This window comes from Nomascus leucogenys, chromosome 15 (assembly GCF_006542625.1).
Source record: "Nomascus leucogenys isolate Asia chromosome 15, Asia_NLE_v1, whole genome shotgun sequence".
NCBI classification, from domain to species: Eukaryota; Metazoa; Chordata; class Mammalia; order Primates; family Hylobatidae; genus Nomascus; species Nomascus leucogenys.
The window spans coordinates 64,998,199-65,015,382 of record NC_044395.1 but is presented as its reverse complement, the minus strand read 5'-3'; the positions used below and the strand labels follow the sequence as shown (position 1 = coordinate 65,015,382).

At 43.7% G+C, this 17,184-nt stretch overlaps 1 protein-coding gene and 1 pseudogene across 3 annotated transcripts in view; one reads left to right on the top strand and one right to left on the bottom strand.

Annotated features, from left to right (window-relative positions):
• The first annotated feature begins 122 nt into the window (after positions 1-122).
• Positions 123-17,184, top strand: part of NUP98 (nucleoporin 98) — a 126,105-nt gene continuing 109,043 nt past the window's right edge. For all 3 annotated transcript variants that reach the window (XM_030794632.1, XM_030794630.1, XM_030794631.1), the window contains exons 1-2: positions 123-446; positions 14,958-15,061. In XM_030794632.1, the coding sequence (XP_030650492.1) occupies positions 14,986-15,061 (76 nt within the window). In that variant the 5' untranslated portion in view covers positions 123-446; positions 14,958-14,985. The remainder of the gene's footprint in view (positions 447-14,957; positions 15,062-17,184) is intronic.
• Positions 15,818-15,888, bottom strand: LOC115830528 (annotated as a pseudogene).

Sequence of the window (17,184 nt, the reverse complement as noted above, 5' to 3'; positions counted from 1 at the left end):
CACTTCGAGAGGCCCTGTGTGACGTCACGACACGCTCCCGCCAACCGCGGCGGCGAGGGGCGGGACTCCACGGCCCTCTCACCGCTCCTGCCCTGTGCCTCCCCGAACTCCTTGTGCCCCTCCTCTTCCCTCTCGCCCCTTCCCCCCTCACGTTCGGTTTCAAAAGACGCATTGCCCAATGAATAACAGGGTCGACCCAGAGTGGCGGCCGCGTTCACCAATTCGCGGATGGCGAGGGCGGAGCTCCCGCAACGAGCCTCTGACGCCGGGCGGCGTGTGACGCAGTCGGGCCCTCTGCGCGCTGCGCCCGAAGCGGCGGTCGGTAGCAGTGGTGGTAGCGTCGGCGGCGACGGTTTCGTGGGGGCCGCGCGCCGCTCCGTGAGCGGCGGGTGGCAGACGGGCCTGGGCCCGGGCTCCTGACACTTCCCCTTCCCCACCGAATCGCGGTAAGTCGGGAGCCCGAGTTGTAGCTGCCGAGACCGGCAGGTTTTTCCTCCCTTCCGGGCGGGCGGACGCGCGGGGCGTCCCAGGGCCTCTCCGCTTCGAAGTCTCGCGCCGCGGCGCCCACCTTCTGGCCTGAGAGAGGGGCGGGGCTCAGGTCCCGGGGGACCGGAGGCCGGGACGCCCGACTTTGGAGGCCCTGGGAGAGAATGGACATCAGTGGGGTCTAGGCCTGGAGGTCTCCAGTTGCTGCCCACGCGAGTGGGCGTCTGTCTGGTTGTACTCATTCATTCAGTGGTGTAAAGACCCCACGGTGGGCTGGCCTTTCCGGGGTCAGTGCCTTGAGACCCTGAATAAGGTCTGCCCTGCGCTTCCTTGACCGTCATGTGGGGCTGGGCTTTATTTGCCATGGCTTCTCCATAAGGGAAGTGGGCACCCCGAGGATTAGAGTGAGTCCGAAGTTTGTGAGATTTTTAAGATAATATCTGAGAATAGGAGTCAGTTCGGTGGAGCAAAAAGTTCTTTTCTAGATTCCCACGTGTTCACTGTAAAGCCAGATGAGGAGAAAGATTAAGTTTCTGGATTACTGTAGCCATAAGGACTTTAGAAATTAAGTCAATCCCCCTACCTTACATCAGTTTTGTAGATGGGGAAACCGAGGCCCGGAGTAACAGGCAGGATTAGCAAATGCCAGATCTTTGACAGTCTAAAAATTTTTCTACTACCTCACCCTCCCTGGATATTTCAGTTTCCCATTATTAAGAATTCCCTTTAGGAGGTCGGTGCGGCATGGACGTTAGGTAGCTAGACGTAGATGTAGTCTTCACAGCATTTTCCATTTAGTTGCTACCAGCTCTGTTCACGGGTAAGGTGGAAGCTCCGTTAGTGGTACCCTAACCTAGACCTTGAGAACTAAACTTAGAAGATGGTTAAAGAATGTCAGCGTTGTTATATATCGGAAACAAATCGATAAAACTACAAGCCATTGTTTCCCTTTCTAAATCTGAATTTTTTGACTTGTGTCAGCTGATGAGGACTCAGAATCAGTTAGGGATTTATAACAGTACTGGAATAGAAAGCAGGAAATATTGACAAGACTTAGAAAGCCAGGCAGGAGTCCGTTTGTAGTAGTTGTACCTCGGAACTCATGGCTCCTTTCAGGTACAGAATTCAAAGTGAAGTATTATAGTAGGATAAGGTGAGAAAAGAAAACTCCGTTTTGGAAGAAGAAGCTAACTGGAATAAAGAGAGAAAAGAGCGGTGATCATTCCCTGTGATGGTATTATAAATTCAAAAAGAAACTCGAGTTAACTGGATTACAGTATGTTTACCTGGTGGAGGATGTTAGGGTATTTAAAAACCAAAACTAGAGTTTGGACAAGATACAGGTACTGGGAAATACTTGGGTAAAATTATTATTTTTGACTCTTCAGATTTGATGAAATTGAATTAGTTGACACTTGGTTCTGTTCACATCAGTAAGAGTGTTACTTTGCTCTTGTGTAGATGACAAAGCATAAACTCAAACCTAGTAGTGCAGAAGGGAACCGTAGTCTAAATAGTAAAGCGTGAACAGGATATGTTTTCCGTGACATTTTCTCAGTTCAAGCATCACCCTCTTCTGGGAAGCTTTTCTTGGCATTCTCTTCTCTGCAAGCTTCCATGACACTTATTTGATAACTTATATTTATAGCACATACCATTTTTAGCTTTTATTAGGCTGGTAAAATATTTTCATCTTATCTTTGTTGTCCAGTTGCTTGCCACATAGTAGGCCCTCAGTAAGTGTGTTTACTTGAATGAATAGACAAATATGGAGGAGTTATACCTAACAGTAGTCAATAGAGAGGCTCCTGAAATATGGGGCCCAGATAAGATGGTTCCTGCTGTTTATATGTTATACGATACTTTGATACCTGACATTTATTTGTTTATTTATTTATTTAATGAGATAGGGTCTCACTCTATCACCCAGGCTAGAGTGCAGTGGGGCAATCTCGGTTCACAGCAGCCTCTACCTCCTGGGCTTAAACAGTCCTCCCACCTCAGCCTCCCAAGTAGCTGGGACCACCGGTGTGCACCACCATACCCAGCTAATTTTTTTTGTATTTTTTGGGTAGAGACAGGGTTTTGCTATGTTGCCCAGGCTGGTATTGAATTCCTGGGCTCAAGCCATCCCCCACCTCGGCCTCCCAAAGTGCTGGGATTACAGGTATGAGTCACTGTGCCCAGCTGGTACCTGACTTTGTTTATGTCTACTAGGTCCTGGATAACTACGAGCAAGTAGTTAAGGAGCTAAATTTACAGCTTTGAAAAAATTATATTATTTTCTTGTAATATGATTTGTGTGGTGGTAGTTAACTTGGAAAATACTGCACTCCAGCCTGGGCGACAGGGAGATGCTCACTCAAGAAAAAAAAAAGAAAAGAAACAAAACAAAACAGTACGTGTTAGAGGCAAGGTAGGTAAACGTTTCCTGAGAACTTGGTGCATTCTTTTTGTTTGAAATTGACCCTAAGTATTTAGCACAGTATGGCTCTAGAGAAAGGTTTCTCAGCTTTCGAACTTTTGAGACTTTGGGCCAGATAATTATCGTGGGGGCTCTTGTATATTGTAGGATATTATAGCAACATTCCTATCTCTACCCATTAGATACCCTTAACACGTCCTCTGCAGGTTGTTAACAATCAGGAATGTCTGAAGAAATTGTCAGAATTGCCCTTGATTGAGACTACTACTTATTGAAAATATTATAAATGTATTATTATTATTATTTTTTTTTTTTTGAGACAGAGTTTCGCTCTCGTTGCCCAGGCTGGAGTGCAATGATGTGATCTTGGCTCACCGCAACCTCTGCCTCCTGGGTTCAAGCAATTCTCTTGCCTCAGCCTCCCAAGTAGCTGGATTACAGGTGCATGCCACCACGCCCAGCTAATTTTGTATTTTTAGTAGAGACAGGGTTTCACCATGTTGGCCAGGCTGATCTGGAACCTGCTTCGGCCTCCCAAAGTGCTGGGATTACAGGCGTGAGCCACCATGCCCAGCCATAATTACCACATTGAAGAATTTGTACTTAATTCAGTGTAATGGGAAATACTTGTAGTTTTTTTTAGTAAGGAAAGAAAAATTCTTAAAAATATAGCGGTAGCTGGCCGGGCATGGTGGCTTACACCTGTAATCCCAGCACTTTGGGAGGCTGAAGCGGGTGGATCACAAGTTTAGGAGTTTAAGACCAGCCTGGCCAACATGGTGAAACCCTGAATCTACTAAAAATACAAAAATTAGTTGGGCACAGTGACACGCACCTGTAGTCCCAGCTACTTGGGAGGCTGAGGCAGAGAATCGCTTTAACCTGGGAGGCAGAGGTTGCAGTAAGCGCAGATTGCACCACTGTGCTTCATCCTGGGTGACAGAGCAAGACTCCATATCATAAAAAAAAAGAAGACCTCTACATGTACCAGTCTTTGCATTCTGACACATGCTATGTTGTTTTGGTTGAAGTATATGAAGACAATCTAGCCTCATACAGATACATAGTTGGAAAAGAGAGGAGTATTTTTAATAGCCTTTTCAGATAATTCTGTTCTTTGACACCACACTCAAACCTTTTTATTTGTTTTTTTTTTTTTGAGATGGAGTCTTGCTCCGTCGCCCAAGTTGGAGTGCAGTGGCGCTATCTCACCCTACGCCAACCTCCACCTCCCAGGTTCAAGCGATTCTCCTGCCTCAGCCTCCTGAGTTGCTGGGACTACAGGTGCACATCACCACGCTGGGCTAATTTTTTGTATTTTTAGTAGAGACGGGGTTTCGCCATGTTGGGTTTGAACTTCTGGCCTCAAGTGATCCACCTGCCTTGGCCTCCCAAAGTGCTGGGATTTCGGACATGAGCCACCACTCCCGGCCTCAAACCTTTTTAAAGGTTCATTACAGTATGGAATCTGAAACTGTGTCATTGAACTTTTGTACTCTGTTGTATTAAAAACCATTGGTCTGTGTTGTACTTTGAATGGACCTTTACACTTTTATGATTTTATAACATGATGGATGTTGATTTTGAAATTGATTGAGTTATGCAGATCTTTTTTTGTTGTTGTTTTGTTTGTTCGTTTTTTTGTTTTTGAGACAGAGTCTCGCTTTGTCACCCGGGCTGGAGTGTTGTGGCACAATCTTGGCTCACTGTAACCTCTGCATTCTGGGTTCAGGCGATTCTCATGCCTCAGCCTCCTGAGTAGTTGGGTCTACAGGTGTGCACCACCACACCTGGCTAACTTTTGTATTTTTTGTAGAGATGGGGTTTCAACATGTTGATCATGGCTGGTCTGGAACTCCTGACCTTAAGTGATCTTCCCGTCTTGGCCTCCTAAAGAGCTGGGATTACAGGCATGAGCCCCATTGGCCTGGCCCAGATCTTCCAAATGTTGACAAATTTAATTATACAATTGTTTCTTTTTCCACCCATCTCATCAGATAAGTCTTTTTAAGAATTGAGAAGCTTACAACCTGATAGTGGTGAATACATATTTTTAGAATTCCAATTTTTGTATCAGTTTTTTTTTTTTTTTTTTTTAGACGTAGTCTCACTCTGTCGCCTAGGCTGGAGTGCAGTGGCGTGATCTCAGTCACTATAACCTCGCCTCCTGGGTTCAAGCAATTCTCCTGCCTCAACCTCCTGAGTAGCTGGGATTACAGGTAGGTGCTACCACACCTGGCTAATTTTTGTATTTTTAGTAGAGACAGGGTTTCATCATGTTGGTCAGGCTGGTCTTGAACTCCTGACCTTGTGATCTGCCTGCCTCGGCCTCCCAAAGTGCTGGGATTATAGGCATGAGCCACCATGCCCGGCCTTTCTTTTTTTTTTGAGACGAAGTCTCGCTCTTTCCCCCAGGCTGGAGTACAATGATGGGATCTCAACTCACTGCAACCTCCGCCTCCTGGGTTCCAGTGATTCTCCTCTCTCCGCCTCCCAAGTAGCTGGGATTACAGGCGTCCACCACCATGCCTGGGGAATTTTTTGTATTTTTAGTAGAGACGAGGTTTCACCATGTTGGCCAGGCTGGTTTTGAACTCCTGACCTCAAGTGATCCACCCGCCTCGGCCTCCCAAACTGCTAGGATTACAGGTGTGAGCCACCATGCCCGGCCAGTACCAAATCTTAATAACCATAGTTTGTCAATCATTCTTTGAAATTAAAATGGCGGGCTGGGCGCAGTGGTTCACGCCTGTAATTCCAGCACTTTGGGAGGCTGAGGGGGGCGGATCACAAGGTCAGGAGATCAAGACCATCCTGGCTAACACGGTCAAAACCTGTCTGTACTAAAAATACAAAAAAAAATTAGCCAAGTGTGGTGGTGGGCACCTGTAATCCCACTTACTCGGGAGGTTGAGGCAGGAGAATGGCATGAACCCGGGAGGCAGAGCTTTCAGTGAGCCGAGATTGCGCCACTTCGCTCCAACCTGGGCAACAGAGCGAGATTCTGTGTCAAAAAAAAAAAAAAAAAAAATTAAAATGGTGTTCCATGAGAAGAACAACTACATTTAGCTTTCAAAAATAATCACAGGTGGTTTGCCCCTTGATATCCTTTGTATTTCAGTAAGCAGAAGTTTTTGAGTATTTCCCAACACCGAATTAAGAATAATTGTGTTGGCTGGGTGCGGTGGCTCATGCCTGTAATCCCAGCACTTTGGAAGGCCAAGGCAGGTGGATCATGAGGTCAGGAGATCGAGACCATCCTGGCTAACACGGTGAAACCCCGTCTCTACTAAAAAAAAAAGAAAAAAAAACCACAAAAAATTAGCCGGGCGCGGTGGTGGGCGCCTGTAGTCCCAGCTGCTCGGGAGGCTGAGGCAGGAGAATGGTGTGAACCCGGGAGGCAGAGCTTGCAGTGAGCGGAGATGGCGCCACTGCACTCCAGCCTGGGTGACAGAGCGAGACTCTGTCTCAGAAAAAAAAATAAATAAATAAATAATAATTGTGCTATAGTGTTGAGAAATAATACAACTAATAATTTTTGCTGCTTCATTAAGGACCCTTTTAAGTGAAAGTGGAAGTTTTTATATTGTAAATGGGTGACAGTGAAGAATTCAGTGAATGTTAGTTCAGCACCATTTGGGGTTGTTGCTTTGATTCATGCTGAGTTTCCAGCATTTTTGCACACCATTGATTTTGCACCTCAGCACAGAGGTCAGAACAGTAAAGAAAAAAGGCAAAGTGTTTTAGTTTTACTGTGAAAATGGTTTTGATTTCATCGAACCCCTGGAAGAAGGGTTGGGGACTTTTAGGGGTCTTTGGGTCGCACTTTGAGAACCACTAATCTAGAACAATATTTCACATTGGTTCATAGAGCCCTAAGCTGCTTCATAGGGCAGAGCTGGTGGGGTTCTACTGTACCTACTCCCTCTTCACTTCAGCCAGAGCGGCTTCTGCTTATGTCTGTTTTATATGTCGGGTTTCATGGCTAAAAAATATTTTAAAATCATTGGTCAAGGGGAGAAGAATTGAGCACCTGAATTAGGGCTGGTCTGTTCATGAAGGGAACACTTCATCCTCAGTAAATGTTACAGTCACTCATCACTTCACATCTTTGTTTAATTTTACTTCGTTTGACACAGAGCTTACTAGGTAAATGGGGCTGTGTGCCGTGGCTCACGCCTGTAATCCTAGCACTTTGGGAGGCTGAGGCGGGCGGATCACAAGATCAGGAGATCGAGACCATCCTGGCCAACATGGTGAAACCTCATCTCTACTAAACTACAAAAAATTAACCAGGTGTGGTGGTGGGTGCCTGTAGTCCCATCTTCTCGGGAGGCTGAGGCAGGGAAATTGCTTGAACCCAGGAGGCAGAGGTTGCAGTGCACCGAGATCATGCCACTGCACTCCAGCCTGGCAACAGAGCAAGACTCTGTCTCAAAAAAAAAAAAAAAAAAAGTAAATGAGCCTGGCACAGGGGCTCACCTATAATCCCTGCACTTTAGGAGGCCAAAGCAGGAAGACGGCTTGAGTCCAAGAGTTAGAGACCAGCCTGGGCAACATAGTGGCACATGCCTGTGGTCTCAGCTACTTGGGAGGCTAAAGTGGGAGGATCACTTGAACCCAGGAAGTCCAGGCTGCAGTGAGCCATGATCATGCTACTGCATTCCAGCCTGGGCAACAGAGTGAGACCTTGTCTCAAAACAAAAACCAAAAAAAAAAAAAAAAAAAAGAAATAGGTAAATGAATTTGTAAATTAAAAAGATGGATAGTTGGGAGTAAAGATAGAGATGTGAGATAGATGGAAGAGGTTGAGTGATCATAGTAATCTCAATATATTGTGTTTGTGCAGGGATGGGATTTGTTTTTGTTTGCATGGTGCTTTATGTTTGTGCTCAGTGATCAGTGGATGACACTTAAGCATTGAGAAATAAGAAATTATGGCATTCTAGCTAGCCATCGAACCAAAGTTTAGAGTGAGGGGACATTTACTACACTTTTTAAATTATAAATACCTGTAAAATACCTGTTGAAAAACTAAACAAAATGCTGCTTTTGAGGAGCTCTAGTTTGAGGCAACTTTGTCCTCCTACCAGTCTTTTGGTGTAGGCTGTACAATCCCTATTGTTCAGATGTAGAAATTGAGGTCTGAGAGATTGAATATTATGACTTACAGTAGCTAGTGGCAGAGGAATTTTTTACTTTTTTAACTTTTTATTTTGAATTAACTTTACATTTTAAGAGTCACAACGATGATAATTAACAAGTTTTTTTGAGTTGGAGTTTCGCTCTTGTTACCCAGGCTGGAGTGCAGTGGCACAATCTCGGCTCACTGCAATCTCTGCCTCCTGGGTTCAAGCGATTCTCCTGCCTCAGCTTCCCAAGTAGCTGGGATGACAGGCATGCGCCACGACAACTGGCTAATTATGTATTTTTAGTAGAGACAGGGTTTCTCCATGCTCCTCAGGCTGGTCTTGAACTCCCGACCTCAGGTGATCCGCCCACTTTGGGCCTCCCAAAGTGGTGAGATTACATGCGTGAGCCACTGTGCCCAGCCTTATACAGTGATTCTTAGTAGGTATATATTCTTTCATTTTAGAATTTTATTTATTTATTTATTTTTGGAGACAGAGTTTCACTCTTGTCACCGAGGCTGTAGTGCAGTGGCGCGATCTGGGCCCACAGCAACCTCCATCTCCCAGGTTCAAGCAATTCTCCTGCCTCAGCCTCCTGAGTAGCTGGGATTACAGGCTTGTAGGCTAATTTTTGTATTGTTAGTAGAGGGGGTTTCACCATGTTGGCCAGGCTGGGCTTGAACTCCTGAGCTCAGGTGATCCACCAGCCTTGGCCTCCCAAAGTGCTGGGATTACAGGTGTGGGTCACCGCGCCTAGCCAAGTGACAGAGAGTTTTAAACACAGACGTCTCACACCAAAGCTAATATACTCTTCCCTCTAAAATGATTAGGGTTATGTTAAGGGGATGAAAAAATGCTGCTCAGTGCTGTTAGGAAGGAGCTATGTAAGATGCTATGGACTATTTAAAATTAATTTACACCCAGTGAGCAAAGTCTTTTTTTTACCCAGAGCAGCAAACAGGTAAAACACTCAGGTGGCAGGTATAATAACAAATATATTGCATAACTAAAAGCAGCTGAGAGATACTAGTTTACGTAATTGGGGTTGGAAATGAGGAGGGGAAGTAAACTTTTATTTTTTTGAGATGGAGTCTGGCTCTTTCGCCAGGCTGGAGTGCAGTGGCCCGATCTCGGCTCACCGCAACCTCCTCCTCCCGGATTCAAGTGATTCTCCTGCCTCAGCCTCCCAAGTAGCTGGGACTAGAGGCACACACCACCATGCCCAGCTAATTTTTGTATTTTCAGTAGAGATGGGGTTTCACCATGTTGGCCAGGATGGTCTCGATCTCTTGACCTCGTGATCTGCCCGTCTGAGCCTCCCAGAGTGCTGGGATTACAGACATGAGCCACCGTGTCTGGCCTTTAAAGTGTTTTTATACTAATAAAGAGTTTAAGGGTGTGTGGCAGTCTTGTGAAAGCAGGTGAGGCTTGAGCAACAATTTTTAGGAAGAAAAGAAGATATGATTTTTAGAGAGGGTATGATGTTCTTTTTTTGTTTGTTTGAGACAGCATCTTGCTCTGTTACCCAGGCTAGAATGCAGTGGCATGATCTTGGCTCACTGCAACCTCCGCCTCCCAGGTTCAAGCAACTCTCCTACCTCAGTCTCTCGAGTAGCGGGGATTACAAGTGTGCGTCACCGCTTCTGGCTAATGTTTGTATTTTTAGTAGAGACAGGGTTTCACCATATTGGCCAGGCTGATCTCAAACTACTGACCTCAGGTGATCCTCCCACCTCAGCCTCCCAAAGTGCTGGGATTACAGACGTTGAGCCACTGTGCCCGGCCTTAGAGAGGATATGATGTTCTAACCAAGGGAATGGCTTGATCAAAGATCTATCCTAGGGAGGATACTGTAAAACAGAAGGTTCCAGATAGTTTTGTTGGGATATGTTATTAGGTTACACTTGGCTAATTAATCTCTTCTTCCTGGAATTCCACCCAGCCTCCTTTCCCAGCCCTCTTTTCTTATCTAGGGCAAAAATTTTCACTCAGTTTAACTGTGTGTGATAATCCCTGCGTCTTCTAGTATTTTTGTGAAGATTAAATGAGAGGATGTATGAAAAAATGCTTTGTAAAGTGGGAAGTACTATACTAGTCCATTCATCTAACAAATATTTATTGTTTTTGCTCTTTGCTGGCTTTGATACAAAGGAGCTTAATGAAGTGGAAAGGAAAAACTACTTCCCATTTGTGTCTGGAGTTAGCAGCAAATTGGAAATGTCTTGGGAAGCTTGCATAGTCTTTCAGATAGTCTTAAAGTTGACAGTTGCCTGGAGTTGTAAACGTTTTGACCACATTTCAGGATATCCATCACTTTTCTGGGTAGAAAACTAAATTTTGTCATTGTACCCAGAGTTCACAGAGATCACAAAAGTTAGATATGTAAAACAGTGTATCAATGTATAGAACTTCAGTTTGGACAGTGTCAGAATATATGTCTGTCCATTGATTGGACTACTGGTGTGTATTATAAGGCTACTTCTTGTATCTGAGAATCTGAATTAATTAGGAGATTTTTGAGCATAGAGGACAGAGTAAAATTAAGGGTAAAGTTAAAGTTCTCTTTTCTATATAACACTATTTCATTTTTCTTTTTTCTTTTTAAATATACCAAAAAGAAAAACCTGCAGTGGGTATAAGTAAGTCCGTTCATGAAGCTTCCCAGCTTTCTGTAATTCTATTATATGAAGAAAAAAAGGAGAAAGGTTAATCTTTGTTGTAAATTTCATCTTTGCCATGGGTATACCTTATAATTTATCCTTACTCCATAAAAGAGATTATTTCTGGTGACTAGAACTCCCATATTTGCCAGAGAAGTGTCTTTCCCTGATAGTGCTGGATCTGTAGTACCAATTGTTGGTTTTGTAGGTTCCCCATTTATAGTGAATGCAAGGTCACTTCCCTTTAATTGGCAGTGTTCTTTCTCTAGGAGCTCTAGGCTCTAGACTCTAGAAGCATTGGCGGGTGGGGTCAACAATAGCTTTGTCTTGGGCAAATAGATTCTTGTGCCTTAATTTCTTCCTTGTAAAATAGAGATAAAAATACCTACATCACTGGGTTCTTGGGAGGTTTACCTGAGATAATTCATAAACAACATTACAACAGTGCCTGGGACATAGTAAGAACTCAAATGTTATCTTGTATTTCTTCTTGGGGGGCGTGGGTTCAGCTTGGGCCAGTTTAACATATTTGAAAGGATAAAGGCTCAAGTGTGATATGGCTTTAAACTTTAATGGGTTTATTTCTGTCTCTAGGATTACTTTTTTAAATGGATTTTACTACATTTTTGGAGTGAAATCCAAATGGAATGGAAAATAGTTAATGCAAATATCTGTATTATCTAGATCTTTTGTTGTTTGTTTGTTGAGACAGTCTCACTGTGTCGCCCAGACTGGAGTGCAGTGGCATGATCTCAACTAACTGCAACCTCTGCTTCCTGAGTTCAAGTGATTCTCCTGCCTCAGCCACCTGAGTAGCTGGGATCACAGGTGTGCATCACCACTATCAGCTGATTTGTGTATTTTTAGTACAGGCTGGGTTTTGCCATGTTGGCCAAGCTGGTCTCAAACTCTTGAACTTAAGTGATCTGCCCACCTTGGCCTCCCAAAGTGCTGGGATTACAGGCATGAGCCACTGCGTCCAGCCTTGTTATTGTTAATAGAGGAAGTAAAATGTTACATGTTCTTTCTCTGATTATGTCAGTAGTCACAAACTGAAAACGCACAGGAACCAGGCAGTTGATGTAAATGAGTGATATTGGGTGGGTATTGTGGCACTTTGGAGAGTGCATGCTCTCACAGAAGAGAGGTAGATACAGGGAATTGCTACTAAGCTCCAGCCTGTCATTGCCATGAAGTGATTACAGTCATAGTTTGATTAATTATCAAGTTTTTCATGAGAAGCCAAAAATCCGTTGGTTTTTTTTTGGTTGTTTTTTGTTTTGCCATAACTGTTTTTTTTTTTTTTTTTATTCATTTATATTTTTCAAGACGGAGTCTCGCTCTGTCGCCCAGGCTGGAGTGCAGTGGCATGATCTCAGCTCACTGCAAGCTCCACCTCTGGGGTTCAAGCAATTCTCCTGTCTCTGCCTCCTGAGTAGCTGCGACTCCAGGTGCCTGCCACCACGCCCAGCTAATTTTTGTATTTTTAGTAGAGACGGGGTTTCACCATGTTGGCCAGGCTGGTCTCAAACTCCTGGCCTCAGGTGATCCGCCCGCCTCTGCCTCCCAAAGTGTTGGAATTACAGACGTGAGCCACCGTGCCCGGCCAAGGGTGTGCTTTAGAGTAACTTGAACTTTTTCTGAATGCAAATGTCTATACCCCAGCCCTAGACATTTTGCTTCAATATTTGTAGAATGGAGCCTGGGGGTTTGTATTTTTGTTTGTTTGCTTGCTTGCTGGAGTGCAGTGGCACCATTGTAGCTTGCTGCAGGCCTGAACTCCTGGGCTAAAGTGATTCTCTAGCTTCAGCCTCACTAGTAGCTGGAGCTACATATAGGTGTGCACCACCATGCCTCGGTTGTTTGTTTTTTTTTGTTTTGTTTTGTTTTTTAAATAGAGACAGAGTCTTGCTGTGTTGTCCAAGCTGGTCTGGCTTTAAGCAGATCATCCTGCCTCACCTTCCCAAAGCATTGGGATCTACAGACGTGAGCCACTGTAACCGGCCGGAGTTTGTATTTTGAAAAGCTTGCCACCTAATTCTGATGTGGCCCTCTAGAACCACTGGTTTTAGTGAGCTTTGTTTAATCAAAGGAGTTACTCAGTTTTTGGATATTGAGATAAAGAACTAAGTATTTAATTTTTTTTTTCCTAGGAAATTTCAGGAGAGAGAATATTTCTGTAAAGCATTTATTTAAGGGACAGCCTTATCTTTTTCAATGTTGCACAAAATGTTTGGGTATTAGAATGACTAGAAATGTTAGTGGGACACTAGAATTTGGGGAAGACCACAAAATGCAATATTTAATTCTATTACACGAACACGGCCTGAGTTTCCTAGAAGAAAAGACTACTCTTTACATACGTTGAGTGGCTATAATAGAAAAATCATCATACCTGTCACAAAATCCAGATGAGCATGATTGACTGTTTTCAGAGTTTTTATACTGAAAGTAGTTTACTTATTAATTTATTGTCTGCTAGCAGATAAGAGGTAGCAGGCATCTAAATTTAAGGAAAATTTGTGGAGGGGAAAGCTCTTTTGAGTAAACTATACAGCTATTTTTATTCAGACGGGGTAACCAAACGTTTCTTTGTAGGCGTTCTTGGAACAGTTTGGTCCAGTTCCTTAAATGACCACGTGCATAGTTTGGATACAGGAGTGAAATAATTTATATGAGGTGAGGGTTTTTGTTTTTGTTTTTGAGACAGAGTTTTGTTCTTGTCACCCATGCTGGAGTACAATGGTGCAATCTCAGCTCACTGCAACCTCTGCCTCCCAGGTTCAAGCAGTTCTCCTGCCTTAGCCTCCCAAGTAGCTGAGATTACAGGCATGCACCACCACGCCTGGCTAATTTTTGTATTATTAGTAGAGACCGGGTTTCACCATGTTGGCCAGGCTGGTCTCGAAGTCCTGAGCTCAGGTGATCCACCCACCTTGGCCTCCCAAAGTGCTGGGATTACAGGCATGAGCCACTGTGCCCAGCCAAGGTGAGGGTTTTTTTTGTTTGTTTTTGAGACAGGGTCTCACCCTGTCACCTTTGCTGGAGGGAAGTGGCATGATAATGGCTCATAGCAACCTCCACCTCCTGGGCTTAAGCACTCCTCCCACCTCAGCCAACCGAGTAGCTGGGACTACAGTCCCGTGTCACCACACCAGTCCAACTTTGAGTTTTTGTAGAGACAAGGTTTCACCATCTTGCCCAGGCTAGTCTCGAGCTCCTGGGCTCAAGCAATCAGCCCACTTCAGCCTCCCAAGCTGCCGGGATTAGAGGTGTGAGCCCACTGTGCCTGGCCAGAGGTGAGGGATTTTCATCAAAGGTTTTCTGTAATCTTAGAAGTAGAAGGTAGATAAGTAGGGGACCATAGGGAATAGTCTTAAAACGTAATCTCAAAGAGAATGTCAGGGCACGAGAATCTCTGGGATTTAGAGATAGAAGGCGGGGCATGCATAATTTGAAAAACATTTACTATTACCATGTTTTATATCCCTCGAAGCTAGGGGAGAAAGAAACTTTATAATGCAAACTATGGAAAATAAAGCCTTGGCCAGGTGCCGTGGCTCGCGCCTGTAATCCCAGCACTTTAGGAGGCCCAGGTGGGTGGATCACTTGATCAGGAGTTTAAGACTAGCCTGGCCAACATGGTGAAACCCTGTCTCTACTAAAAATACAAATAATTAGACAGGCATGGTGACACACGCTTGTAATCCCAGGTACTCTTGAGACTGAGGCAGGAGAATAACTTGAACCCAGGAGGAGGAGGTTGCAGTGAGCCACTGCACTTCCTTCTGTCTCAAAAGAAAAAAAACAAAAAGAAAACCTGACAAAAATGTTAGCTTTTTAGGTGGTTGGGATAGCAGACTGTGGTTATAATTTTTGATTGGTGTGATTCATAACCTCCTACGTGGATCATATAAACATCTTGCCTTGTAGACCTGAAATATTTATTGGTTAAAAAGGGGACTTAGGTAAAAAAAAAAAAAAGGTTGAAAACATTGTTTTAAATGGATGGTTAATGTTGGGATCTGAAGTTTAACCTCACATTATGAAGTTTAACCTTACTGTTCAGCTCGGGAACATTGTAGATTAAAGATCATTTTACAAGGTTTATTTTATCATACAGTTTCAGGATTTTGAATGAAAGTATATACTGTAGTTTGAATAGGCCTAAGTTTGTGGAATGATAGATTTTCTAAAACAATTATATTCCATTTTGTGGTCTTTAAGAGAGTGATAATGTTTTCTTCTTCCCAGCTTTCTGAAACAAAGACTCATTTTGAAGATGTTTAACAAATCATTTGGAACACCCTTTGGGGGTGGCACAGGTGGCTTTGGCACAACTTCAACATTTGGACAGAGTAAGTTTTTAAAAAGGACAAAAGGGGGGAAACCTTAATCTCTTCTAAGAACAAATCCACTCTGATAAGCTTTAGGTGGGAATCTTATTTGTACATTCATATTTATAATAAAGTCGTCTTGAAAAAATAACTAGGATAAGACTCTTTAACAGTTTTTAAGAAAGTAGAAATAAATTCTAAGTTTTCATGGCCTTCTGATTGCCAGTAGAGGATACTTAAAATATTTGTATTATTTTGGTTGACAGAAAGTTATAATTTGTTACTAATTTTCAGACCAGAAAATAACTCTCTTAATGTTGAAGTCTAAAATGCAGTTATGAAATAACTGCCCTGGAATTTACCCTGTAAACATAATGTAATATTCAGGTGTCACAGAAATGTTAAAATGTGGAAGTGTCTAATCCCCATCAACCCTCTGGAGATCTACCTCCCTTCCTACCCAGTATCATATATGACTAATTGCCTGAAGCAATCCGTATTTACATTTAAACTTTTTGTTAAAAAGTTTTTTGGAGGTTTTTTTTTTTTTTTTTTACCAGAAAGCCAAGCCCCCCCCCACCTCCCCCAGCAGACATTTTATTCATTGTCCCCAGGGGAAGTATGAAAATTTGAAGTCAAAAGGAGTGACTTTTCAATATTTTCAATAAAAGTTACAGATGTTTGGCCAGGCGTGGTGGCTCACACCTGTAATCCTAGCACTTTGGGAGACCGAGGTGGGTGGATCACGAGGTCAGGAGATCGAGACCATCTTGGCTACTGGGAAAAATTTTTTTCCCTGTAAAAACCAGAAACCCTGCTAGACAAATTCTAAAAGAGCTGTGACACTGTTAAAAATGTTTATACTCATCCAAGGCTGGAAAGAATGGTATAATGAACTCTCATGTACTTATATCCCAACTTTAACAATCAGTATTTTCCCAGTCTTGTTTTTATCTCTTTCTTTCCAGGGGGGAAGGAGAGCATCTTAACAGAATAAATTAAATCCCAGAAACTTTTCTCTAATTGATGAAAATTTTTTTTTTTTCTGAGATAGGATCCTGCACTGTCACTGAGGCTGGAGTGCATTGGCACTATCATGGTTCACTACAGCCTCAACCTCCCAGACCCAAGCAATCCTCATACCTCAGCCTCCTAAGTAGCTGGGACCACAGTTGCACACCACCATGCCTGGCTTATTTTTCTCAGCTCACTGTAACTTCCGCCTCCTGGGTTCAAGCAGTTCTCCTGCCTCAGCCTCCCGTGTAGCTGGGATGACAGATGCATGGCATCATGCCCGGCAAATTTTTATATTTTTAGTAGAGATAGGGTTTCACCATGTTGGCCAGGGTGGTCTCAAACTCCTGACCTCAAGCAGTCTGCTTGCCTCGGCCTCCCAAAGTGCTGGGATACAGGTGTGAGCCACTGCGCCTGGCCTCCTGGCTCATGTTTAAAATTTTTTGTAGAGGTGAGATCTCGCCATGTTGCCCAGGCTGGTCTCCATCTCCTGAGCTCAAGCAGTTCTCTCGCCTAAGCCTGCCAAAGCGAGGAGATTACAAGCATAAGCCACGGCACTGGGCTAAGGATTCTTTAAGAAGCACAACTAACAAACCTCTATCATACCTAATAAAATTAATAATAGAGGAAGTTTTTTTTGTTTTTTTTTTTTTTTGAGGTGGAGTCTGGCTCTGTCACCCAGGATGGAGTGCAGTGGCACGATCTTGGCTCACTGCAACTTCCGCCTCCTGGGTTCAAGTAATTCTCCTGCCTCAGCCTCCCCAGTAGCTGGGACTACAGGCGCCCGCCACCAGGCCCGGCTAATTTTTTTTTTTTTTTTGTATTTTAAGTAAAGATGGGGTTTCACCATGTTAGCCAGGATGGTCTCGATCTCCTGATCTCGTGATCTGCTCGCCTTGGCCCCCTAAAGTGCTGGGGTTACAGGCGTGAGCCACCGCGCCTGGCAAGGACATTTTCTTAAGTTGCTCCTGATCTCCTTTTTAAATAACTCTACATCCATGTCTGTGGTTTTTAACTAAAAGTGCCCGTCACAGTCACCTTTGGAAGTTTTTATTCAAAATATATATCTCTCATCAAAAACTATAGAATTAGAATCTCTGGAGTTGAAACCTGAACGTGTATATTTTGGA